Source organism: Panulirus ornatus, chromosome 31 (assembly GCF_036320965.1).
Source record: "Panulirus ornatus isolate Po-2019 chromosome 31, ASM3632096v1, whole genome shotgun sequence".
In the NCBI taxonomy this organism is placed as follows: Eukaryota; Metazoa; Arthropoda; class Malacostraca; order Decapoda; family Palinuridae; genus Panulirus; species Panulirus ornatus.
The window spans coordinates 215571-242470 of record NC_092254.1 but is presented as its reverse complement, the minus strand read 5'-3'; the positions used below and the strand labels follow the sequence as shown (position 1 = coordinate 242470).

Below are 26900 nucleotides of genomic sequence, written 5' to 3'. Positions count from 1 at the left end.
AATTAGTTACCAAGCTGTGCTATCCAATATTTCAAACTAATCATTCTGTTTATCCTTGTTTATCATATCTAATGACTTAATTTCTCCCATTTGTATTCATTCCCTCAAAAATGTCAATAAAAAAGAACTAAAATGTAAACATACTTACATTAAAAAATGCTAATTCAGGGTGATAATTTATTTGTAAGTTATCCATGAAAACACAGGATTTTAGACCCAAGTCTAGGGTACATTAACTTTATAAAAATCTTATCTAAGACATCAAATGAATAAAAATATGATACTCACAATGAGGAAAACAGCACCTAGTAGGGTAGCCTTCATTTTCACATCTAAATCCATGGGGAAAGTAATACCAAAATTGTCAGCATCCGTGAAAGCTTCTTTTGCTAAGCCAGTCCACTGCTTGCTTATCTTACCAACTTGGACATCACCATCAGCTGACAGCACCTATAATAAGGGATACCTTTCTATGGCACAATAAAGTTCACAAAAAGAAAAGCATTTCCTGCAGTAATTAATTCAAACTGATGACTTACACTGAGCTATCAGATAACAGCTAAGCACTTTTTCTCTTGTTTTGTGTGGTTTAAAGCTCTATGTTTGCTTTTGACAGGGTGGATGACCTGGCAGGTGAGGCATAGTTTAGGGTGGACAGCACATCAACTCCAAAATATATAAAGTCATTCCAAGTCACTCTATCCCGTGTATGCCTTTCACCCTCCTACATGTTCAGGAGGGGTCGAAGGTTCTGGGAACGATAGTAGTTCCAACAATATTATACGGTTGTGAGGCATGGGCTATAGATGGGGTTGCATGGAGGAGGGTGGATGCGTTGGACATGAAACGTTTGAGGACAATATATGGTGTGAGGTGGTTTGATCGAGTAAGTAATGAAAGGGTAAGAGGGATGTGTGGAAATAAAAAGAGTGTGGTTGAGAGAGCATAGGAGAGTGTGTTGAAATGGTCTGGATATACTTAGAGAATGAGTGAGGAAAGAATGACAAAGAATATATGTGTCAGAGGTGAAGGGAGCAAGAAGTGGGAGACCAAACTGGTGGTGGAAGGATGGAGTGAAAAAGATTTTGAGTGATCGAGGCCTGAACATACAGGAAGGTGAGAGGCATGCTGGGAATAGGGTGAATTGAAATGATGTGGTATACCGGGATTGACATGCCATCAATGGACTGAACCACGGCATGTGAAATGTCTGGGGTAAACCATGGAAAGGTCTGTGGGGCCTGGATGTGGATAGGGAGCTGTGGTTTCGGTGCAATAGACATGACAGCTAGAGACTGAGAGTGAATGAATGAGGCCTTTTTTGTCTGTCTTCCTGGTGCTGCTTCCCTGAAGCAGGGGGTAGCAATGCTGTTTCTTGTGGGGCAGGGTAGTGCCAGGAATGGATGAAGGCAAGCAAGTATGAATATATATGTGTATAAATGTATGTAGGTTTGCGGCAGGGGTGTATGATGTCTCCATGGTTGTTTAATTTGTTTATGGATGGGGTTGTTAGGGAGGTGAATGCAAGAGTTTTGGAAAGAGGGGCAAGTATGAAGTCTGTTGGGGATGAGAGAGCTTGGGAAGTGAGTCAGTTGTTGTTTGCTGACGATACAGCGCTGGTGGCTGATTCATGCGAGAAACTGCAGAAGCTGGTGACTGAGTTTCGTAAAGTGTGTGAAAGAAGAAAGTTAAGAGTAAATGTAAATAAGAGCAAGGTTATTAGGTACAGTAGGGTTGAGGGTCAAGTCAATTGGGAGGTAAGATTGAATGGAGAAAAACTGGAGGAAGTAAAGTGTTTTAGATATCTGGGAGTGGATCTGGCAGCGGATGGAACCATGGAAGCGGAAGTGGATCATAGGGTGGGGGAGGGGGCAAAAATTCTAGGAGCCTTGAAGAATGTGTGGAAGTCGAGAACATTATCTCGGAAAGCAAAAATGGGTATGTTTGAAGGAATAGTGGTTCCAACAATGTTGTATGGCTGCGAGGCGTGGGCTATGGATAGAGTTGTGCGCAGGAGGATGGATGTGCTGGAAATGAGATGTTTGAGGACAATGTGTGGTGTGAGGTGGTTTGATCGAGTAAGTAACGTAAGGGTAAGAGAGATTTGTGGAAATAAAAAGAAAGTGGTTGAGAGAGCAGAAGAGGGTGTTTTGAAATGGTTTGGGCACATGGAGAGAATGAGTGAGGAAAGATTGACCAAGAGGATATATGTGTCGGAGGTGGAGGGAACGAGGAGAAGTGGGAGACCAAACTGGAGGTGGAAAGATGGAGTGAAAAAGATTTTGTGTGATCGGGGCCTGAACATGCAGGAGGGTGAAAGGAGGGCAAGGAATAGAGTAAATTGGATCGATGTGGTATACCGGGGTTGACGTGCTGTCAGTGGATTGAATCAGGGCATGTGAAGCGTCTGGGGTAAACCATGGAAAGCTGTGTAGGTATGTATATTTGCGTGTGTGGACGTATGTATATACATGTGTATGGGGGTGGGTTGGGCCATTTCTTTCGTCTGTTTCCTTGCGCTACCTCGCAAACGCAGGAGACTGCGACAAAGCAAAAAAAAAAAAAATAAAAAAATAAATGTATATGTCTGCATGTGTATGTATATGTGTATTTGTTGATAATGTATTTGTGAGTATGTGGGCATTTATGTATATATGTGTGTATATGGTGGATGGGCCATTCTTCGTCTGTTTCCTGGCGCTACCTTGCAGATGCAGGAAACAGCGATCAAGTATAATAAATGTACAAATTAATAAAAAGATATTTTGGAAGGGGGTAAATAACAAGCATAAGACAAGAGAACAAATGGGGACATCGGTGAAGGGAGTAAGGAGGAAGTGATAACATGTAGTGATGAAGTGAGGAGGAGATGGAGTGAGTATTTTGAAGGTTTATTGAATATGTTTGATGGTGGTGTGCGAAGTGAGGGTCAGGGAGAATGGTTTGATTAAAAGGGATAAGGGGGGGAAAGCCTTGGAAGATGAAATCTGGCAAGGCAGTGGCTTTGGATGGTATTGCAACTGAATTCATTGAGAAAGGGGATGACTGTGTTGTTGATTGGTTGGTAGGGATATTTAATGTATGTATGGATCATGGTGAAGTGCCTGATGACTAACAGAATGCATGTATAGTGCCACTGTACAAAGGCAAAGGGGATAAAGGTGAGTGTTCAAATTACAGAGGTATAAATTTGTTGAGTATTCCTGAAAAATTGTATGGGGTGGTATTGATTGAGAGGGGAGGAGCAGTGTGGTTTCAGAAGTGGTTGAGGAAGATATGTGGATCAGGTGTTTGCTTTGAAGAATGTTTGTGAGGAATACTTAGAAAAACAGATGGATTTGCATGTTGCATTTATGGATCAGGAGAAGGCATATGACAGGGTTGATAGAGATGCTTTGTGGAAGGTCTTAAGAATATATGGTGTGGGAGATAAGCTGCTAGAAGCAGGGAAAAGATATTATCAAGGATGTAAGGCATGTGTATGATTAGGAACAGAGGAGAGTGACTGGTTCCTAGTGAAGGTCAGTCTGTGGCAGGGGTGTGTGATGTCCCTTTGGTTGTTTAACTTGTTTACGGATGGGGTGCAAGAGTTTTGGAGAGTGGGGCAAGTATGCAGTCTGTTGGGGATGAGAGGGCTTGGGAAGTGAGTCAGTTGTTGTTCACCAATGATACAACTCTGAAGGCTGATTCAAGTGAGAAACTGCAGAAGTTGGTGACTGAGTTTGGAAAAGTGTGTGAAAGGAGAAAGTTGACAGTAAATGTGAATAAGAGCAAGGTTATTAGGTTCACTAGGGTTGAGGGACAAGTAAATTGGGATCTAAGTTTGAACAGAGAAAAATTGGAGGAACTGAAGTGTTTTAGATATCTGGAAGTAGACTCATCAACAAATGGAACCATGGCAGCAGAAGTGAGTCACAGGGCAGAGGAGGGGGCGAAGGTTCTTGGGGCAATGAAGAATGTGTGTAAAGGGAGAGCGGTATCTGGGATAGCAAAAATTGTTAAGTTTGAAGAAATAGTAGTTCCAACAATATTATATAGTTGAGAGGCATGGGCTATACATACAGTTGTAAGGAGGAGGATGAATGCCTTGAAAATGAAATGTTTGAGGACAATATGAGGTACAAAGTGGTTTGGTCGAGTAAGTGATGCAAGGGTTAGAGAGATGCATGGAAATAAAAGAGTGTAGTTGAGAAAGCTGAAGAGGGGGTGTTAAAATGGTTTGGACATATGGAGAGAATGAGTGAGGAAAGATTGATAAAGAGGATATATGTGTCAGAGGTGGAGGGAACAAGGAGAAGCAGGAGAACAAATTGGAGATGGAAGGTTTTAAGTGATCGAGGCTTGAACATACGGGGTGAGAGGCGTGCAAGGAATAGAGTGAATTGGAATGATGTGGTATACCAGAGTCAACATGCTATCAATGGATTGAACCACGGTATGTGAAACGTCTGGGGTAAACCATGGAAAGGTTTGTGGGGCCTGGATGTGGATAGGGAGCTGTGGTTTTGGTGCATTACACATGACAGCTAGAAACTGAGTGTAAACAAATGTGGCCTTTTTGTCTGTTTTCCTGGAGCTACTTTGCTGAAGCAGGGGGCAGCAATGCTATTTCCTGTGGGGCGGGGTTGTGCCAGGAATGAATGAAGGCAAGCATGAATATATACATGTGTATATATGTATACGTCTGTGCATGTATATGTATATCTATGTATATGTTGATATGTATTTGTGTGTATATGTGCATGTATGGGCATTTATGTATATGTATGTGAATATGAGAGAATAGGCCATTCTTAATCTGTTTCCTAGCGCTACCTCGCTGACACGGAAAACAACAATCAAGTATAATAATAATAATAATAATACTAATAATTATTTTATTTTTATATTATACTTTGTCGCTGTCTCCCGCGTTTGCGAGGTAGCGCAAGGAAACAGACGAAAGAAATGGCCCAACCCCCCCCACACACATGTATATACATACGTCCACACACGCAAATATACATACCTACACAGCTTTCCATGGTTTACCCCAGATGCTTCACATGCCTTGATTCAATCCACTGACAGCACGTCAACCCCGGTATACCACATCGCTCCAATTCACTCTATTCCTTGCCCTCCTTTCACCCTCCTGCATGTTCAGGCCCCGATCACACAAAATCTTTTTCACTCCATCTTTCCACCTCCAATTTGGCCTCCCTCTTCTCCTCGTTCCCTCCACCTCCGACACATATATCCTCTTGGTCAATCTTTCCTCACTCATTCTCTCCATGTGCCCAAACCACTTCAAAACACCCTCTTCTGCTCTCTCAACCACGCTCTTTTTTTTTCCACACATCTCTCTTACCCTTATGTTACTCACTCGATCAAACCACCTCACACCACACATTGTCCTCAAACATCTCATTTCCAGCACATCCATCCTCCTGCGCACAACTCTATCCATAGCCCACGCCTCGCAACCATACAACATTGTTGGAACCACTATTCCTTCAAACATACCCATTTTTGCTTTCCGAGATAATGTTCTCGACTTCCACACATTCTTCAAGGCCCCCAGAATTTTCACCCCCTCCCCCACCCTATGATCCACTTCCGCTTCCATGGTTCCATCCGCTGCCAGATCCACTCCCAGATATCTAAAACACTTCACTTCCTCCAGTTTTTCTCCATTCAAACTCACCTCCCAATTGACTTGACCCTCAACCCTACTGTACCTAATAACCTTGCTCTTATTCACATTTACTCTTAACTTTCTTCTTCCACACACTTTACCAAACTCAGTCACCAGCTTCTGCAGTTTCTCACATGAATCAGCCACCAGCGCTGTATCATCAGCCATACCAACAACTGACTCACTTCCCAAGCTCTCTCATCCCCAACAGACTTCATACTTGCCCCTCTTTCCAAAACTCTTGCATTCACCTCCCTAACAACCCCATCCATAAACAAATTAAACAACCATGGAGACATCACACACCCCTGCCGCAAACCTACATTCACTGAGAACCAATCACTTTCCTCTCTTCCTACACGTACACATGCCTTACATCCTCGATAAAAACTTTTCACTGCTTCTAACAACTTTCCTCCCACACCATATATTCTTAATACCTTCCACAGAGCATCTCTATCAACTCTATCATATGCCTTCTCCAGATCCATAAATGCTACATACAAATCCATTTGCTTTTCTAAGTATTTCTCACATACATTCTTCAAAGCAAACACCTGATCCACACATCCTCAACCACTTCTGAAACCACACTGCTCTTCCCCAATCTGATGCTCTGTACATGCCTTCACCCTCTCAATCAATACCCTCCCATATAATTTACCAGGAATACTCAACAAACTTATACCTCTGTAATTTGAGCACTCACTCTTATCCCCTTTGCCTTTGTACAATGGCACTATGCACGCATTCCGCCAATCCTCAGGCACCTCACCATGAGTCATACATACATTAAATAACCTTACCAACCAGTCAATAATACAGTCACCCCCTTTTTTAATAAATTCCACTGCAATACCATCCAAACCTGCTGCCTTGCCGGCTTTCATCTTCCGCAAAGCTTTCACTACCTCTTCTCTGTTTACCAAATCATTTTCCCTAACCCTCTCACTTTGCACACCACCTCGACCAAAACACCCTATATCTGCCACTCTATCATCAAACACATTCAACAAAACTTCAAAATACTCACTCCATCTCCTTCTCACATCACCACTACTTGTTATCACCTCCCCATTTGCGCCCTTCACTGAAGTTCCCATTTGCTCCCTTGTCTTACGCACTTTATTTACCTCCTTCCAGAACATCTTTTTATTCTCCCTAAAATTTAATGATACTCTCTCACCCCAACTCTCATTTGCCCTTTTTTTCACCTCTTGCACCTTTCTCTTGACCTCCTGTCTCTTTCTTTTATACGTCTCCCACTCAATTTCATTTTTTCCCTGCAAAAATCGTCCAAATGCCTCTCTCTTCTCTTTCACTAATACTCTTACTTCATCCCACCACTCACTACCCTTTCTAATCAACCCACCTCCCACTCTTCTCATGCCACAAGCATCTTTTGCGCAATCCATCACTGATTCCCTAAATACATCCCATTCCTCCCCCACTCCCCTTACTTCCATTGTTCTCACCTTTTTCCATTCTAATAATAATACTAATAATAATAATAATAATAATAATAATAATAACAATAACAATAATAGTAACAGATAGCTGTCTTATCTTTCTGCCTCACCCACATGTGGACTACCGGCATTATGAATACAAACATACAATCTCTTCTTGTCATACATAACACTTGACAACACTTAACTTACATATCTTAATGTTCTTAACTATAGATTTTCCTGTGGTGAGCACAATGCGCCAGCCCTGCTGTTTGGAAGAACAGTAGGAGCAACAGATAGGAGCAGTAGTCAGGAACATTTATGCCAGATCATTAGGAAGAAACATAAGGTAGAAGTAGTAGGTAGGAACATTACACAGGAGCACTGGGTATAAGCAGTCAGTAGGATCATTAGGTAGGAACCTCTGCAAACACTGCACAAGAGCTACCCTCCGCCAGTGGCCTGTTAAGGGTGACATACTATAGGCTAAGAAGTGGCAATGGAGTTCACTAGTTATGGAGACTGTTGCAACGACCTCCATGAGGGAGTCATAAGTATGAGCAGCCGTCAAGAATAAAGATAGATAGACAGATGCATATGAGTTCATAACAGCCAACCTAAACTATGTACAGATGATCCCTGACTTATGATGGGGTTACACTCAAATAAACCCATCTTAAGTTGAAAATATCATAAGTCGAAAATACATTTAATATATGAAAAGTACAATAAAAAAAAAATAATGTGTAATACAGTTGTTTACACTTGTGATTGCATGGCTGACTGGAAGCTGCAGCTTGCTGCCACTGTGCAGCATATCGCCAGTCCTGGGAAAAGATCAAAATTCAAAGTATGGTTTCTACTAAATGCGTATGATATTGCACCATCATAAGTCGGGGATCATCTGTGCATGTATACAATTAAATGCTACAGAAATAATTCATTACATCTTTGCCTTTCACAACACACATTTGTAAAGCTTGGGAAGAATCAACATACCTGAAATTCTACATCACCACAAATACTCCATGTACAGATGGGGCCTTCAATTCTAAGAATGACATCATCTGAAGCATTTCGCACAGTAAATTTTGGTGCCAGAATACTCCACTCCTGGTGGATGGAGCCAATAACAGTTCCAGGTGGAGAAGTTACCTCAATGCTCTGTGAAACAGGATATACATCACAAAAAATTCAGCGTACTATCTACATAGTACAACAGTTGAATTTATATCTAATTTGTTAATGAGAATTTCATAATTCCTGTCTGAAATTATTAATATCAATTCAGGAACCAAATCATATAAAAATTGGGAAAAAGATACTATCAAGTTCACCTTAAATGCTCCTAATGGTTACTTCCTCCATATACCTTTTAACCACAGGAGGCCAAAGGTTAAGCATATGACTCAAAAATGAATAGAAACACTACAAATCTCATTCCTAAGTTAACTTTCTTTAGACTTTCATTTTCACAATGTGAGAAATGAAAATGCCTATATCCCATTCGAGTTCCCATTACCTGAGTTCTTTTTAGTTTCTGCACCCACCAGTTGGCATAGAATCATTTGATTAGGTTGGAACATTGCAAACATGTAACATGAATAAGTAAAAAACTTTATCTACTCTGGTACCTCAAGTTTACTGCACGACATGGAAAACAAACCCACAAGATATGCTCACAGTTATTGCTACATCTCAAAACTGTTTTTGTTTAAATTTCTTCAGGTATCCTTCATTTTTGTACTGTGTAATAATCAATAAGATGGGGGCAATTTTTGTGACACATATAAGCTCTTTCCATTTTAGCAATGCAAGGGTGCTAGAGTCACTTACTTTCAAAAAGACATAGCACTTAAAGAATACAGTTATGAAGTGGGATGGTTTTATATTTTATATTTCAATCATGAATCTTATGATTTTATTTCTGTATGTACTACTTTTTCTATGTTAGCTGAGACAGCACAGGCAGCTCAGATCCTAATCCAGGCCATCCCAGTCTGTTGTGGATGAGAGGGCCTGGGAAGTGAGTCAGTTGTTGTTCGCTGATGATACAGCACTGGTGGTTGATTCGGGTGAGAAACTGCAGAGGTTGGTGACTGAGTTTGGTAAAGAGTGTGAAAGGAGAAAGTTGGAGAGTAAACGTGAATAAGAACAAGGTCAGGTTCAGTAGGGATGAGGGACAAGTTAATAGAGAGGTAAGTTTGAATGGATAGGGGTGAAAGAATACTTCCCACGCATTCCTCGCGTGTCGTAGAAGGCGACTAGAGGGGACGGGAGCGGGGGGCCAGAAATCCTCCCCTCCTTGTATTTTTTAACTTTCTAAAATGGGAAACAGAAGAAGGAGTCACGCGGGGAGTGCTCATCCTCCTCGAAGGCTCAGACTGGGGTGTCTAAAATGTGTGTGGATGTAACCAAGATGTGAAAAAAGGAGAGATAGGTAGTATGTTTGAGGAAAGGAACCTGGATGTTTTGGCTCTGAGTGAAACGAAGCTCAAGGGTAAAGGGGAAGAGTGGTTTGGGAATGTCTTGGGAGTAAAGTCAGGGGTTAGTGAGAGGACAAGAGCAAGGGAAGGAGTAGCAGTACTCCTGAAACAGGAGTTGTGGGAGTATGTGATAGAATGTAAGAAAGTAAATTCTCGATTAATATGGGTAAAACTGAAAGCTGATGGAGAGAGATGGGTGATTATTGGTGCATATGCACCTGGGCATGAGAAGAAAGATCATGAGAGGCAAGTGTTTTGGGAGCAGCTGAATGAGTGTGTTAGGTTAGGTTAGGTTAGGTTAGGTTAGGTTAGGTTAGGTTAGGTCTCCCACTTCTCCTCGTTCCCTCCACCTCCGACACATATATCCTCTTGGTCAATCTTTCCTCACTCATTCTCTCCATGTGCCCAAACCATTTCAAAACACCCTCTTCTGCTCTCTCAACCACGCTCTTTTTATTTCTACACATCTCTCTTATCCTTATGTTACTTACTCGATCAAACCACCTCACACCACACATTGTCCTCAAACATCTCATTTCCAGCACATCCATCCTCCTGCGCACAACCCTAAACATAGCCCACACCTCGCAACCATACAACATTGTTGGAACCACTATTCCTTCAAACATACCCATTTTTGCTTTCCGAGATAATGTTCTCGACTTCCACACATTCTTCAAGGCTCCCAGGATCTTCGCCCCCTCCCCCACCCTATGATCCACTTCCGCTTCCATGGTTCCATCCGCTGCCAGATCCACTCCCAGATATCTAAAACACTTTACTTCCTCCAGTTTTTCTCCATTCAAACTCACCTCCCAATTGACTTGACCCTCAACCCTACTGTACCTAATAACCTTGCTCTTATTCACATTTACTCTTAACTTTCTTCTTTCACACACTTTACCAAACTCAGTCACCAGCTTCTGCAGTTTCTCACATGAATCAGCCACCAGCGCTGTATCATCAGCGAACAACAACTGACTCACTTCCCAAGCTCTCTCATCCTCAACAGACTTCATACTTCATTATTATTATTATTATTATACTTTGTCGCTGTCTCCCGCGTTTGCGAGGTAGCGCAAGGAAACAGACGAAAGAAATGGCCCAACCCCCCCCATACACATGTATATACATACGTCCACACACGCAAATATACATACCTACACAGCTTTCCATGGTTTACCCCAGACGCTTCACATGCCTTGATTCAATCCACTTCATATATATACATATATATATATATATATATATATATATATATATATATATATATATATATATATATATATATTATCCCTGGGGATAGGGGAGAAAGAATACTTCCCACGTATTCCCTGCATGTCATAGAAGGCGACTAAAAGGGGAGGGAGCGGGGGGCTGGAAATCCTCCCCTCTCGTTTTTTTTTGATTTTCCAAAAGAAGGAACAGAGAACGAGGCCAGGTGAGGATATTCCCTCAGAGGCCCAGTCCTCTGTTCTTAACGCTACCTTGCTAACGCGGGAAATGGCGAATAGTATGAAAGAAATATATATATATATATATATATATATATATATATATATTTTTTTTTTTTTCATACTATTCGCCATTTCCCGCATTAGCGAGGTTGCGTTAAGAACAAAGGACTGGACCTTTGAGGGAATATCCTCAAATGGCCCCCTTCTCTGTCCCTTCTTTTGGAAAATTAAAAAAAATGAGAGGGGAGGATTTCCAGCCCCCCGCTCCCTTCCCTTTTAGTCGCCTTCTACGACACGCAGGGAATACATGGGAAGTATTCTTTCTCCCCTATCCCCAGGGATATATATATATATATATATATGGTGTGGGAGGAAAGTTGTTAGAAGCAGTGAAAAGTTTTTATCAAGGATGTAAGGCATGTGTACGTGTAGAAAGAGAGGAGAGTGATTGGTTCTCAGTGAATGTAGGTTTGTGGCAGGGGTGTGTGATGTCTCCATGGTTGTTTAATTTGTTTATGGATGGGGTTGTGAGGGAGGTGAATGCAAGAGTTTCAGAAAGAGGGGCAAGTATGAAGTCTGTTGGGGATGAGAGAGCTTGGGAAGTGAGTCAGTTGTTGTTCGCTGATGATACAGCGCTGGTGGCTGATTCATGTGAGAAACTGCAAAAGCTGGTGACTGAGTTTGGTAAAGTGTGTGAAAGAAGAAAGTTAAGAGTAAATGTGAATAAGAGCAAGGTAATTAGGTACAGTAGGGTTGAGGGTCAAGTCAATTGGGAGGTAAGTTTGAATGGAGAAAAACTGGAGGAAGTAAAGTGTTTTAGATATCTGGGAGTGGATCTGGCAGCGGATGGAACCATGGAAGCGGAAGTGGATCATAGGGTGGGGGAGGGGGCGAAAATCCTGGGAGCCTTGAAGAATGTGTCGAAGTCGAGAACATTGTCTCGAAAAGCAAAAATGGGTATGTTTGAAGGAATAGTGGTTCCAACAATGTTGTATGGTTGCGAGGTGTGGGCTATGGATAGAGTTGTGCGCAGGAGGATGGATGTGCTGGAAATGAGATGTTTGAGGACAATGTGTGGTGTGAGGTGGTTGGATCGAGTAAGTAACGTAAGGGTAAGAGAGATGTGTGGAAATAAAAAGAGCGTGGTTGAGAGAGCAGAAGAGGGTGTTTTGAAATGGTCTGGGCACATGGAGAGAATGAGTGAGGAAAGATTGACAAAGAGGATATATGTGTCGGAGGTGGAGGGAACGAGGAGAAGTGGGAGACCAACTTGGAGGTGGAAAGATGGAGTGAAAAAGATTTTGTGTGATTGGGGCCTGAACATGCAGGAGGGTCAAAGGAGGGCAAGGAATAGAGTGAATTGGATCGATGTGGTATACTGGGGTTGACGTGCTGTCAGTGGATTGAATCAGGGCATGTGAAGCGTCTGGGGTAAACCATGGAAAGCTGTGTAGGTATGTATATTTGCGTGTGTGGGTGTATGTATATACATGTGTATGGGGGTGGGTTGGGCCATTTCTTTCGTCTGTTTCCTTTGCGCTACCTTGCAAACGCGGGAGACAGCGGAAAAAAAAAAAAAAAAAAAAAAAAAAAAAAAAAAAATATATATATATATATATATATATATATATATATATATATATATCTGGGGGTGGATTTGGCAGCGGATGGAACCATGGAAGTGAATCACAGGGTGGGGGAGTGTTGAAGAATGTGTGGAAGTCAAGAACGTTATCTTGGAAAGCAAAAATGGGTATGTTTGAAGGAATAGTGGTTCCAACAATGATATATGGTTGCGAGGCGTGGGCTATAGATAGAGTTGTGCGGAGGAGGGTGGATGTGCTGGAAATGAGATGTTTGAGGACAATATGTGGTGTGAGGTGGTTTGATCGAGTAAGTAATGAAAGGGTAAGAGAGATGTGTGGTAATAAAAAGAGTGTGGTTGAGAGAGCAGAAGAGGGTGTTTTGAGATGGTTTGGTCACATGGAGAGAATAAGTGATGAAAGATTGACAAAGAGGATATATGTGTCAGAGGTGGTGGGAACGAGGAGAAGTGGGAGACCAAATTGGAGGTGGAAAGACAGAGTGAACAAGATTTTGAGTGATTGGGGCCTGAACATGCTGGAGGAAGAAAGGCGTGCAAGGAATAGAGTGAATTGAAATGCTGTGGTATACCGGGGTCGACGTGCTGTCAATGGATTGAACCAGGGCATGTGAAGGGTCTGGGGTAAACCATGGAAAGTTCTGTGGGGCCTGGATGTGGAGAGGGAGCTTTGGTTTCGGTGCATTATACATGAAAGCCAGAGACTGAGTGTGAACAAATGTGGCCTTTGTTGTCTTTTCCTGGCACTACCTTGTGCACATGTGGGGGGAGAGGGATGTTATTTCATGTGTGGCAGGATGGCAACGGGAATGAATAAGGGCAGACAGAATGAATTATGTATACATGTATATATCTGTGTGTGTATATATATGTATACGTTGAGATGTATAGGTATGTATACGTGCGTGTGTGGAGGTGTATTTATATACATGTGTATGTGGGTGGGTTGGGCCATTCTTTCGTCTGTTTCCTTGCGCTACCTCGCTAATGCAGGAGACAGCGACAAAGTATAATAATAAAAAAAAAAAAATAATATATATACCCTGGCCTGAGCCAGTTACCCATTTTATGGACCAGCTCCTAGGGGTGGAGGAACAGCTGGGTTGACTGTGGACCGATGGCTGCAACCAGGATTTAAAGCTATGCACTCAACCCAAGGTGGCCCTTGAAAGTGTCACGGTCAGGAACGCTAACTGCTACACAACGGGAGTTCATAATATGCTTTTAACTTTAAATCTACAACTAATTCTGTATGAATATCTTATTTCTTAATGCACCTTTCACTGGGTATATTCACACTGATAGAATTTCCAGGCTCAATCATACAGGATACCAAAAAGGGCCAATGCACACAACACAAAAGTCTCTATTGCAGCCTTCCTACCCTAGTATCAAAAGTATCACAACCATCCCAAGAAATTGGAAATATAATAACAACAAATATATCATAAACATAGTTTTTAATTCTATCTCTACCATTTTCTTGTACTGAAGGGTACATTGCACCAATTGATTAACCTTAGAGGACATGAATAGATAAATGAGTTTTGACTATATCAAGCATTTCTTCCTTCTTTTTATAGGTGATTGTTCTTTGTAAGGTGTATCCAATGCAGAGTGACATAAAGTTTGTGGGTATAAACATAAAGATAGAGCTGAAGCTATACAAGTCCAAAAAAATTCAAAAGAAAAAATATAAAAAAAAAAGATGTGCAAACCAGATGGCAAAGTGCTTCTGCCAACAATATCATTTACCTGTAAACAGCAAGGGCACCAGCATGTACTACATGCCAAGGGACGGTTTAAGTGAATCACTTCATTTTGTGTGTTATCCAAAATCTTCATGTCAAATGGCCGCATTGGACCACAACACTGTCGAGTACAGCAATCTGTGTCTTCAGCAGCGAAATACACTTGCTGCCCTGCTGAGTTCTGTATCTTATACTTATTAGATGTTTCAAATCCAGTAAAGGCTGTTGAACACGGAAAAAAATTCTAGGATATTAGAAGACAGAGATGATGCAATATGCATAAATATATATCTATACTGTACATATGACTCCTGATGTGGGAAATGGCAATTAAGTATAATAATCATAATAATAATAATAATAATAATAATAATAATAATAACAATAATAATAACAATACTAACAATAATAATATCATAAGGGGTGTGTGATGTCTCCATGGTTGTTTAATTTGTTTATGGATGGGGTTGTTAGGGAGGTAAATGCAAGAGTTTTGGAAAGAGGGGCAAGTATGAAGTCTGTTGGGGATGAGAGAGCTTGGGAAGTGAGTCAGTTGTTGTTCGCTGATGATACAGTGCTGGTGGCTGATTCATGTGAGAAACTGCAAAAGCTGGTGACTGAGTTTGGTAAAGTGTGTGAAAGAAGAAAGTTAAGAGTAAATGTGAATAAGAGCAAGGTTATTAGGTACAGTAGGGTTGAGGGTCAAGTCAATTGGGAGGTGAGTTTGAATGGAGAAAAACTGGAGGAAGTGAAGTGTTTTAGATATCTGGGAGTGGATCTGGCAGCGGATGGAACCATGGAAGCGGAAGTGGATCATAGGGTGGGGGAGGGGGCGAAAATTCTGGGGGCCTTGAAGAATGTGTGGAAGTCGAGAACATTATCTCGGAAAGCAAAAATGGGTATGTTTGAAGGAATAGTGGTTCCAACAATGTTGTATGGTTGCGAGGCGTGGGCTATGGATAGAGTTGTGCGCAGGAGGATGGATGTGCTGGAAATGAGATGTTTGAGGACAATGCGTGGTGTGAGGTGGTTTGATCGAGTAAGTAACGTAAGGGTAAGAGAGATGTGTGGAAATAAAAAGAGCGTGGTTGAGAGAGCAGAAGAGGGTGTTTTGAAGTGGTTTGGGCACATGGAGAGAATGAGTGAGGAAAGATTGACCAAGAGGATATATGTGTCGGAGGTGGAGGGAACGAGGAGAAGAGGGAGACCAAATTGGAGGTGGAAAGATGGAGTGAAAAAGATTTTGTGTGATCGGGGCCTGAACATGCAGGAGGGTGTAAGGAGGGCAAGGAATAGAGTGAATTGGAGCGATGTGGTATACCGGGGTTGACGTGCTGTCAGTGGATTGAATCAAGGCATGTGAAGCGTCTGGGGTAAACCATGGAAAGCTGTGTAGGTATGTATATTTGCGTGTGTGGACGTATGTATATACATGTGTATGGGGGGGGTTGGGCCATTTCTTTCGTCTGTTTCCTTGTGCTACCTCGCAAACGCGGGAGACAGCGACAAAGTATAATAAAAAAAAAAAATATAATATTATCTTGTGGAGGCGAAGGTGAACATTTGTAGAGGTTTTCAGAGGTTTTCAGAAAAGAAGAGAGAATGTTGGGGTGAAGTGAGCTTGGAAAGGAGACTTGTGTGAGAAAGTACCACGAGAGATTGGGTGCAGAATGGAAAAAGAAGAGAGCAAACGACATAAGGAGAGTGGGGGAGGAATGGGATGTATTTAAGGAAGCAGTGATGGCTTGTGCAAAAGATGCTTGTGGCATGAGAAAGATGGGAGGTGGGCAGATTATAAAGGGTAGTGAGTGGTGGGATGAGGAAGTAAGATTGTTAGTGAAAGAGAAGAGAGAGGCGTTTGGATGATTTTTGCAGGGAAGTAGTGTGAATGACTGGGAGATGTATAAAAGAAAGAGGAAGGAGGTCGAGAAAGGTGCAAGAGGTGAAGAAGAGGGCAAATGAGAGTTGGAGTGAGAGAGTATCATTAAATCTTAGGGAGAATAAAAAGATGTTTTGGAAGGAGGTAAATAAAGTGCATAAGACAAGAGAACTAATAGGAACATCAGTGAAGGGGGCAAATGGGGAAGTAATAACAAGAAGTGGTGAAGTGAGAAGATGGAGTGAGTATTTTGAAGGTTTGTTGAATGTGTTTGATGATAGAGTGGCAGATATAGGGTGTTTTGGTTGAAGTGGTGTGCGAAGTGAGAGGGTCAGGGAGAATGGTTTGATGGTTTGGTAAACAGAGAAGAGGTAGTGAAAGCTTTGCAGATGAAAGCTGGCAAGGTGGCAGGCTTGGATGGTATTACAGTTGAATTTATTAAAAAAGGGGGTGACCATGTTGTTGACTGGTTGGGAAGGATATTCAATGTATGGTTCATGGTGAAGTTGCTTAAGGATTGGTGAAACACATGCATAGTGCCATTGTACAAAGGCAAAGGGGATAAAGGTGAGTGTTCAAATTACAGAGGTATAAGTTTGTAGAGTATTCCTGGGAAATTATATAGGAGGGCATTGATTGAGAGGGTAAAGGCATGTACGGAGCATCAGACTGGGGAAGAGCAGTGTGGTTTCAGAAGTGGTAGAGGATGTGTGGATCAGGTGTTTGCTTTGAAGAATGTATGTGAGACATACTTAGAAAAACAGATGGATTTGTATGTAGCTTTTATGGATCTGGAGAAGGTATATGATAAGAGTTGATAGAGATGCTTTGTGGAAGGTATTAAGAGTATATGGTATGGGAGGTAAGTTGCTAGAAGCAGTGAAAAGTTTTTATCAAGGATGTAAGGCATGTGTACAAGTACAAGAAGGAAGAGAGGAAAGTGATTTGTTCTCATTAAATGTTGGTTTGTGGCAGGGGTCCATGATGGCTCCATGGTTGTTTAATTTGTTTATGGATGGGGTTGTTAGGGGGTGAATGCAAGAGTTTTAGAGAGAGGGGCAAGTATGCAGTCTGTTGTGGATGAGAGGATTTGGGAAATGAGTCAGTTGTTGTTCGCTGATGATACAGCACTGGTGGCTAATTTGGGTGAGAAACTGCAGAAGTTCGTGACTGAGTTTGGTAACGTGTGTGAAAGAAAGCTGAGAGTAAATGTGAATAAGAGCAAGGTAATTAGGTTCAGTAGGGTTGAGGGACAAGTTAATTGGGAGGTAAATCTGAATGGAGAAAAACTGGAGGAAGAGAAGTGTTTTAGATATCTGGGAGTGGGTTTGGCAGCGGATGGAACCATGGAAGTGGAAGTGAATCACAGGGTGGGGGAGGGGGCGAAGGTTCTGGGAGCGTTGAAGAATGCGTGGAAGGCCAGAACTTCATCCCGGGGAAGCAAGAATGGGTATGTTTAAAGGAATAGTGGTTCCAACAATGGGCTATAAATAGGGTTGTGCATTAGAAATGAAATGTTTGAGGACAATATAAGGTGTGAGGTGGTTTGATCGAGTAAGTAATTAAAGGGTAAGAGAGATGTGTGGTAATAAAAAGTGTGGTTGAGAGAGCAGAAGAGGGTGTACTGAAATGGCTTAGTCACATGGAGGGAATGAGTGTGGAAAGATTGACAACGAGGATATATGTGTCGGAGGTGGAGGGAACGAGAAGTGGGAGACCAAACTGGAGGTGGTAGGATGGAGTGAAAAAGATTTTGAGCAACCCGGGCCTGAACATACAGGAGGGTGAAAGGTATGCAAGGAATAGAGTAAATTGGAACGACATGGTATATCAGGGTCGACGTGCTATCAATGGATTGAACCAGGGCATGTGAAGCATCTGGGGTAAATCATGGAAAGTTCTGTGGGGCCTGGATGTGGAAAGGGAGCTGTGGTTTTCATGCATTACGCATGACAGCTATCTCCTGCGTTAGCGAGGTAGTGCAAGGAAACAGACAAAAGAATGGCCTAACCCACCCAAATAAACATGTATACGCATAAACACCCACACACGCACATATACATAACTATACATTTCAATGTATACATATATACATACACAGACATATACATATATACATATTCATACTTGCTGCTTTTTTGGAAAAAACAAACAAACCTGGAGGGGAGGATTTCCAGCCCCCCGCTCCCTCCCCTTTTAGTCGCCTTCAACAACACAAAGGGAATACGTGGGAATTATTCTTTCTCCTCATTCTCAGGGAGAAATAATAATAATAATAATAATAATAATAATAATAATAATAATAATATACATCTAACTTTTTTCATACTTAGTCACTGTTTTCCCTATTAGTGTAGCAGCACCATCTATATGCATTTTTTTTAACACTTATTTACTGTTTCTAGCCTTAGCAAGGTAAAGCCAAGAGCAGATGAACATCAGCTTCAACTGCTCACATCCACTTTCAAGCTGTCATACACAATGCACTGAAACCATAACTCATCATCCAGATTCAAGCTCCTTAGAGCATTCCATGCTTTCTCTTGAATGCTCTCTATGCTCTAGTTCAGCCTACTAACAGCACACCAACCACTGTAAACCACATCAGTCCAATTCATTCTAGAATATCCAAGCATGCCTCTCATCCTCCTGAATGTTTAAGCCATAATATTTCAAAGCCCTTCTTACTTATTCATCCTTCAAACTCTCTTGAACTCCCCTTCCACTGGCTAACTTGTCTTCTGACACATAGATCCTCTTAGTTAAGTCTTTCTTTAATCGTCCTCTATACTTATTCAAATAATTTCAGCACATTCTGGTCAGCTTTCTTGATTGGACTGCCATTTGATACCAAAACTCCCTCTTATGTTGTCATTTCTTACGTAATGAACGCACCTCACACACCATACTGTCCTTAGGAATTTTAATTCCAGCACATCCATCCTCTTCCATTCTTTTGCATTCTGGTCCCCAAGGCTTACATCCATACAACACTGCCAAGACTATCAAACCTTTATGTATACCAATCTTTGCCCAAACAGGAAATTATTTCTTTCCACACATACTTCAATGTTCCTAAGACCTCAGAACCCCTCTCCCAACGTATGGCTCATATCAGCCTCTACAGTTCCATCTGATGCCATATACAATACCAAGAACCTAAACTTTATGAATAACACAGCTTTAACTTCCAGCCTCCATCTCTTTCATATCTGTCACTGTATACTCACTTTACTCTTATTCATTCACTACTTTTATACAATGCTCTTAAGAAATTAGTCAATTACATTGCATTAGTTTAGCACTGATACACACAATGGGCTATTCCAGATCCTGTCATTAGTCCACTGTTGAAGGCATTTACTCAGTTATCATTCACCTTTTTACCAATAATTTCCAAAATCTTCCATCAGAAAAATCCATATTTCTCAGTTTCCCTGTAATATTCAACTCATAGCACTTTACTCTCCACAGTCCACAGCTTGCATACATAGCAAAATATCACCGCACAGCAAGATTAGGTCATGGGCATCATTTGAAAGAGGGAAACAAAGGCAAAGAGAAACCTAAATCTTTCTGATTTTACCTTCTTCCCTTTTCTTAAAGAATTCAACTCACCTTCCATCAGTTCCACTTTCTGCTTAACGAGCAATTGGTCAATTTGTGTAAGGTATTCAAGGCCTGGGGGGCAGTTGCTTACAACAGGGGCAGGCATCCATCCTCCTGGAGAATATTACATAACAGAAAAATATTAATACCACATAACAATACAAGAGTGTGGTTGAGAGAGCAGAAGAGGGTGTTTTGAAATGGTTTGGTCACATGGAGAGAATGAGTGAGGAAAGATTGACCAAGAGGATATATGTGTCAGAGGTGGAGGGAACGAGGAGAAGTGAGAGACCAAATTGGAGGTGGAAAGATGGAGTGAAAAAGATTTTGAGTGATCGGGGTCTGAACATGCAGGAGGGTGAAAGGCATGCAAGGAATAGAGTGAATTGGAACAATGTGGTGTACCGGGGTCGACGTGCTATCAATGGATTGAACCAGGGTATGTGAAGCGTCTGGGGTAAACCATGGAAAGTTGTGTGGGGCCTGGATGTGGAAAGGGAGCTGTGGTTTTGATGCATTATTACATGACAGCTAGAGACTTAGTGTGAACGAATGTGGCCTTTGTTGTCTTTTCCTAGCACTACCTCGTACACATGAGGGGGTAGGGGGTTGTTATTTCATGTGTGGCGGGGTGGCAATGGGAATGAATAAAAGGCAGACAGTATGAATTATGTAAATGTGTATATATGTATATGTCTGTGTGTGTATATATATGTATACATTGAGATGTATAGGTATGTATATTTGCGTGTGTGGATGTGTATGTGTATACATGTGTATGTGGGTGGGTTGGGCCATTCTTTCGTCTGTTTCCTTGCGCTACCTCGCTAATGCGGGAGACAGTGACAAAGCAAAATAAATGAAATATAAACAATACAAGTTAAGTTCTGGGCTTAAACTGCATGCAACAATTTTTATGTACATCATATGATGCACTCATAAAAAGTTATGCAAGTTTCAATGTATTACGATGAACTGAAGTAATGTACAAAATTTTTACATTAGCTACTTCTACTGGAGGAAGTGAAGTGTTTTAGATATCTGGGAGTGGATCTGGCAGCAGATGGAACCATGGAAGCGGAAGTGGATCATAGGGTGGGGGAGGGGGCGAAAATTCTGGGGGCCTTAAAAAATGTGTGGAAGTTGAGAACATTATCTCGGAAAGCAAAAATGGGTATGTTTGAAGGAATAGTGGTTCCAACAATGTTGTATGGTTGCGAGGCATGGGCTATGGATAGAGTTGTGCGCAGGAGGATGGATGTGCTGGAAATGAGATGTTTGAGGACAATGTGTGGTGTGAGGTGGTTTGATCGAGTGAGTAATGTAAGGGTAAGAGAGATGTGTGGAAATAAAAAGAGCGTGGTTGAGAGAGCAGAAGAGGGTGTTTTGAAGTGGTTTGGGCACATGGAGAGAATGAGTGAGGAAAGATTGACCAAGAGGATATATGTGTCGGAGGTGGAGGGAACGAGGAGAAGAGGGAGACCAAATTGGAGGTGGAAAGATGGAGTGAAAAAGATTTTGTGTGATCGGGGCCTGAACATGCAGGAGGGTGAAAGGAGGGCAAGGAATAGAGTGAATTGGATCGATGTGGTATACCGGGGTTGACGTGCTGTCAGTGAATTGAATCAAGGCATGTGAAGCGTCTGGGGTAAACCATGGAAAGATGTGTAGGTATGTATATTTGCGTGTGTGGACGTGTGTATATACATGTGTATGGGGGGGGGTTGGGCCATTTCTTTCGTCTGTTTCCTTGCGCTACCTCGCAAACGCGGGAGACAGCGACAAAGTATAATAAAATAAAAAAAAAAATAACTTCCCAAGGAACAGATCCACTGGATTTTTATAAAAAAAATTCATTTACTAAATTTCATTCAACTCTCATCATTAAAAACAATGAAAGAATCTTCATATTAAAGTATACAATACTGTTAGACACCATGGCTAGTGGGTTCTACTGATATGCAGAGAACATGAGCTAATTCATTTGTTATTCCTGGCCTGCTGCTATATGCTTATACCATTCTCTTTGTACCTGGAAACCTCTATGATTAACTACGAAATGCATTGATTTTACTGATACAGCCACATCTCCCTAATGATATCCAACCAACATCTGCTGTACACTATTTCCTGTTAATTTTGAGTGAGTCCACCTAATTCCACCTTTTAAACAAGCACTAATTTTTTTTACTAAAAATTCAAAATGATAAAAAAGATTAAAAATGAAATGTGATGATATTGAGGACTCATAAATACACTTTTAATTTACACATGTTTTTGTTAAATGTCACCCAAGTATAAGACCAAAATTATCTATCAAATCCTAGAATAAAAAAAAAAGCTGCACAAAGCAAAGCACGAGTTACAATACTGATTTGGTTTGGAAGCAGCATCCTTGTTTTCAAAGTTGATAACATTCTTGAAAATGTGCAACTGAGTACTATTCCTGGAGAAAAATAAACAGCAGACATTTTTTTCTTCATGAAATGAGGTAATTAGAAGTTTTCTCCAGTGCATGATTTGTTACAGCAACAAGGATCATCTACATAACCCAAGTTACTGTCTGTTACTTACTTACTTACTACCTCTTGTAATTCCCATAAATCTAATATCCTATCAGCCAGTTTATGTCTTACTTTTTGTGTTTGTGCAGGCTTTGCAATGCCCTCTAGCAGTATATCTACTTATCTTTTAACCTAGTAATCTAAACCATCATTTCCTCAGTGATTTATCTCAACAACCTATGAAACTATATGGCATCAAGGTATTATCTCCAAGTTTCCTTCTTTTGGTTTGCATCACTCCTGTTTTCTCATACCTCTTCCTCTGTGCCTCATCTATCTCTGTAATCTTTGATGAACTGAATCATCCTCTCCCTCCTTCCCTATTAAGAAAAGTTTCCCTCAGCATTCTGTCCTGTTTCTTATCCTCTTCCTCCTCATCAGTGATAACCTTTTTCATACAAATAACCAAATGCATCACATGGTAACAACTTAACACCATTACTCAACTTTCTTAAAATTTTCCATTTCTCTTGCTTGATGCAAATATCATCTTATTATAATCATCCCTATGAAGTTGGATTTGAAAAGATTTCCTCATAAGGAAGACAATTTATTTATTCATTTCGCTTTGTTGCTGTCTCCCGCGTTAGCGAGGTAGCGCAAGGAAACAGACGAAAGAATGGCCCAACCCACCCACATACACATGTATATACATACACGTCCACACACACAAATATACATACCTACACATCTCAACATATACATATATATACACACACAGACATATACATATATACACAAGTACATAACTCACACTGCCTTTATTCATTCCCATTGCTACCTCGCCACACATGGAATAACAAACCCCTCCCCCCTCATGTGTGCAAGGCAGTGCTAGGAAAAGACAACAAAGGCCACATTCATTCACACTCAGTCTCTAGCTGTCATGTAATAATGCATCAAAACCACAGCTCCCTTTCCACATCCAGGCCCCACACAACTTTCCATGGTTTACCCCAGACGCTTCACATGCCCTGGTTCAATCCATTGACAGCACGTCAAACCCGGTACACCACATCGTTCCAATTCACTCTATTCCTTGCACACCTTTCACCTTCCTGCATGTTCAGGCACCGATCACTCAAAATCTTTTTCACTCTGTCTTTCCACCTCCAATGTGGTCTCCCACTTCTTATTCCCTCCAACTCTGTCACATATATCCTCTTGGTCAATCTTTCCTCATTCATTCTCTCCATGTGACCACACCATTTCAAAACACCCTCTTCTGCTCTCTCAACCACACTCTTTTTATTACCACACATCTCTCTTACCCTATCATTACTTACTCGATCAAACCACCTCACACCACATATTGTCCTCAAACATCTCATTTCCAGCACATCCACCCTCCTGCGAACAACTCTATCCATAGCCCACGCCTCGCAACAATATAACATTGTTGGAACCACTATTCCCTCAAACATACCCATTTTTGCTTTCTGAGATAATGTTCTCGACTTCCACACATTCTTCAACGCTACGAGAACTTTCGCCCCCTCCCCCACCCTATGATTCACTTCTGCTTCCATGGTTCCATCCGCTGCCTGATCCACTCCCAGGTATCTAAAACACTTCACTTCCTCCAGTTTTTCTCCATTCAAACTTACCTCCCAACTGACTTGTCTCTCAACCCTACTGTACCTAATAACCTTGCCCTTATTCAATTTTACTATCAGCTTTCTTCTTTCACACACTTTACCAAACTCAGTCACCAGCTTCTGCAGTTTCTCACCCGAATCAGCCACCAGCGCTATATCATCAGCGAGCAACAACTGCTTCACTTCCCAAGTTCTCTCATCCACAAAGGACTGCATACTTGCCCCTCTTTACAAAACTCTTGCATTAACCTCCTTAACAACCCCATCCATAAACAAATTAAACAACCATGAAGACATCACACATCCCTGCCGCAAACCTACATTCACTGAGAACCAATCACTTTCCTCTCTTCCTACATGTAAACATGCCTTACATCCTCAATAAAAACTTTTCACTGCTTCTAACAAGTTGCCTTCCACACCATATATTCTTAATACCTTCCACAGGGCATCTCTATCATCTCTATCATATGCCTTCTCCAGATCCATAAATGCTACATATAAATCAATTTGCTTTTCTAAGTATTTCTCACATACATACTTCAGAGCAAACACCTGATCCACACATCCTCTACAACTTCAACTTCTGAAACCACACAGCTCTTCTCCAATCTGATGCTCTTTACATGCCTTCATCCTCTCAATCAGTACCCTCCCATATAATTTACCAGGAATACTCAACAAACTCATACCTCTGTAATTTGAGCACACACTTTTATCCCCTTTGCCTTTGTACAATGGCACTATGCAAGCACTCCGCCAATCCTCAGGCACCTCACCATGAGTCATACATACATTAAATAACCTTACCAACCACTCAACAATACAGTCACCCCCTTTTTAATAAATTCCACTGCAATACCATCCAAACCCGCTGCCTTGTTAGCTTTCATCTTCCGCAAAGCTTTTACTAACTCTTCTCTGTTTACCAAATCATTTTTCCTAACTCCCTCACTTTGCACACCACCTTGACCAAAACACCCTATATCTGCCACTCTATCATCAAACACATTCAACAAACCTTCAAAATACTTACACCATCTTCTCACATTTCCACTTCTTGTTATCACCTCCCCATTAGCCCCCTTCATTGAAGTTCCTATTTGTTCCCTCATCTTATGCACTTTATTTACCTCCTTCCAAAACATCTTTTTGTTCTCCCTAAAATTTAATGATACTCTCTCACCCCAACTCTAATTTGCCCTCTTTTTCACATCTTGCACCTTTCTCTTGACCTCCTGCCTCTTTCTTTTATACATCTCCCAGTCATTTGCATTATTTCCCTGCAAAAATTCAAATGCCTCTACAAACCCAACTTCGTTCTATTTTCATTTCTAGAGCTCAAAAATTTATCATTCCCCTTCATGGCTCTGTAATTACACCACTCAATACAGTAATCATCCTTGTTTTTATCACATTATCTTGAAATGCTTTCATCCACCCATCTTTCTAATGATTCATTCTCATCTTCATTCTTTATCTATCCTCCTAACTCCAACTATATCATACTATGTAAGTTATCTATATCTACAGCTCCTATTTTCTTTAACCTAACCTATATAAAATTGGGTCTAACATCCAAGCATCAGTGTTAAATTTCTCACAAACTTCACACATAATTTTGGCATTCACCAAATCTTTAAGTGAAAAGTTTGATTAAATTCAATTAAACCTCTAAAATGTACATTCACACTCCTAGGAAAATCAACATGCTAAATTTCATCATGTTAAGTGATTTAGTCAACAGGCCACAATGAAACAAAGTTAACTCTTAACATCTACATGCCATATTTCATCCAGATATTTCAAGTATCCGGATGGCTTGCATGCTTAAAGAAAGAGGACAGTGGTAGACAAATGAAGACAACACAAGATCAAACACATGGATGGAGATAGACAAAAAGATTAATAAAGAGGGTAATCATTGTAAGGCTCCTTCATTTAGGAAAGGGTTTCAATATCCTGAAAATGTCCTTTCATTCACCCTTTTACATAACATAAACAAAAGGATGTAACCCTAGTGCTTATACATAGTTAGGCCTACTATACAAAAATAAGTGAGAGTAATATCTAATGTACATGAAACACTATATACATGTATTTAGGGAAAACACCCATTGCTTAAAAAGAGCTCTACAAACACCCAACTAATATTCTAGTTGGGGTAACCCTAGTCAAGGTATTGCACATCATTTTACAGCTAACTGCATTTAGTTTAGTAGCCAAAGCAACTGTGCAGCTATGATAACATGCAGGACTATTCCTACTTTCGTTTATGAAGAAGAGAAAAATATGGGTTAAAATTTTGTGCTGCCTGAAGAGAAAGACTATAACATTTGCAGTGAGAAAATTAAGCAGATTATCTTGCTTTGGTTCAAGTTTAAATTACCTACCATATATTCTCTAAACTGGTGAAGAAGCCTTTAGTGAATGACTAAAATATTTACCAATCTAAAACAAGCAGCCTTCAGACACAAACCAAACGTAGCAAAATTAAAGAAAAAAATTAATATACTTAACTATATAAGAACTACTGCTAGTAACAAGTCAGGGGGCCCCTTTTCTGATATTATATACAACAATCCTTATGGAAAACTTAAGTTTTACTTACTTATGGCAGATAGATATTAAAGCAAGAGTATATCTATCCCCTTCCAAGAATCAATAAAATTTCTAAGTACACCACTGCATGAAAACATGCTTCAGTCTGAGGCCCCTTTTTACATCAAATATAATAATAAACATCTTAACAAAACCACAAAAGATACACAAATAAATTCTATTAAGAAATGCAAAATCTAATAAGCACTGTGTAAAACTTTAAG

General features: G+C 40.9%; 1 protein-coding gene across 7 annotated transcripts in view; it reads right to left on the bottom strand.

Annotated features, from left to right (window-relative positions):
- The window catches only part of scramb1 (scramblase 1), a 67007-nt gene that overhangs the window by 12188 nt on the left and 27919 nt on the right, over window positions 1-26900 (bottom strand). For all 7 annotated transcript variants that reach the window (XM_071680143.1, XM_071680142.1, XM_071680144.1 and 4 more), the window contains 4 exons: window positions 19923-20027; window positions 14430-14647; window positions 8128-8292; window positions 289-450 (listed from right to left, as the gene is read on the bottom strand). In XM_071680143.1, coding sequence (XP_071536244.1) covers window positions 289-450; window positions 8128-8292; window positions 14430-14647; window positions 19923-20027 — 650 coding nt within the window. The remainder of the gene's footprint in view (window positions 1-288; window positions 451-8127; window positions 8293-14429; window positions 14648-19922; window positions 20028-26900) is intronic.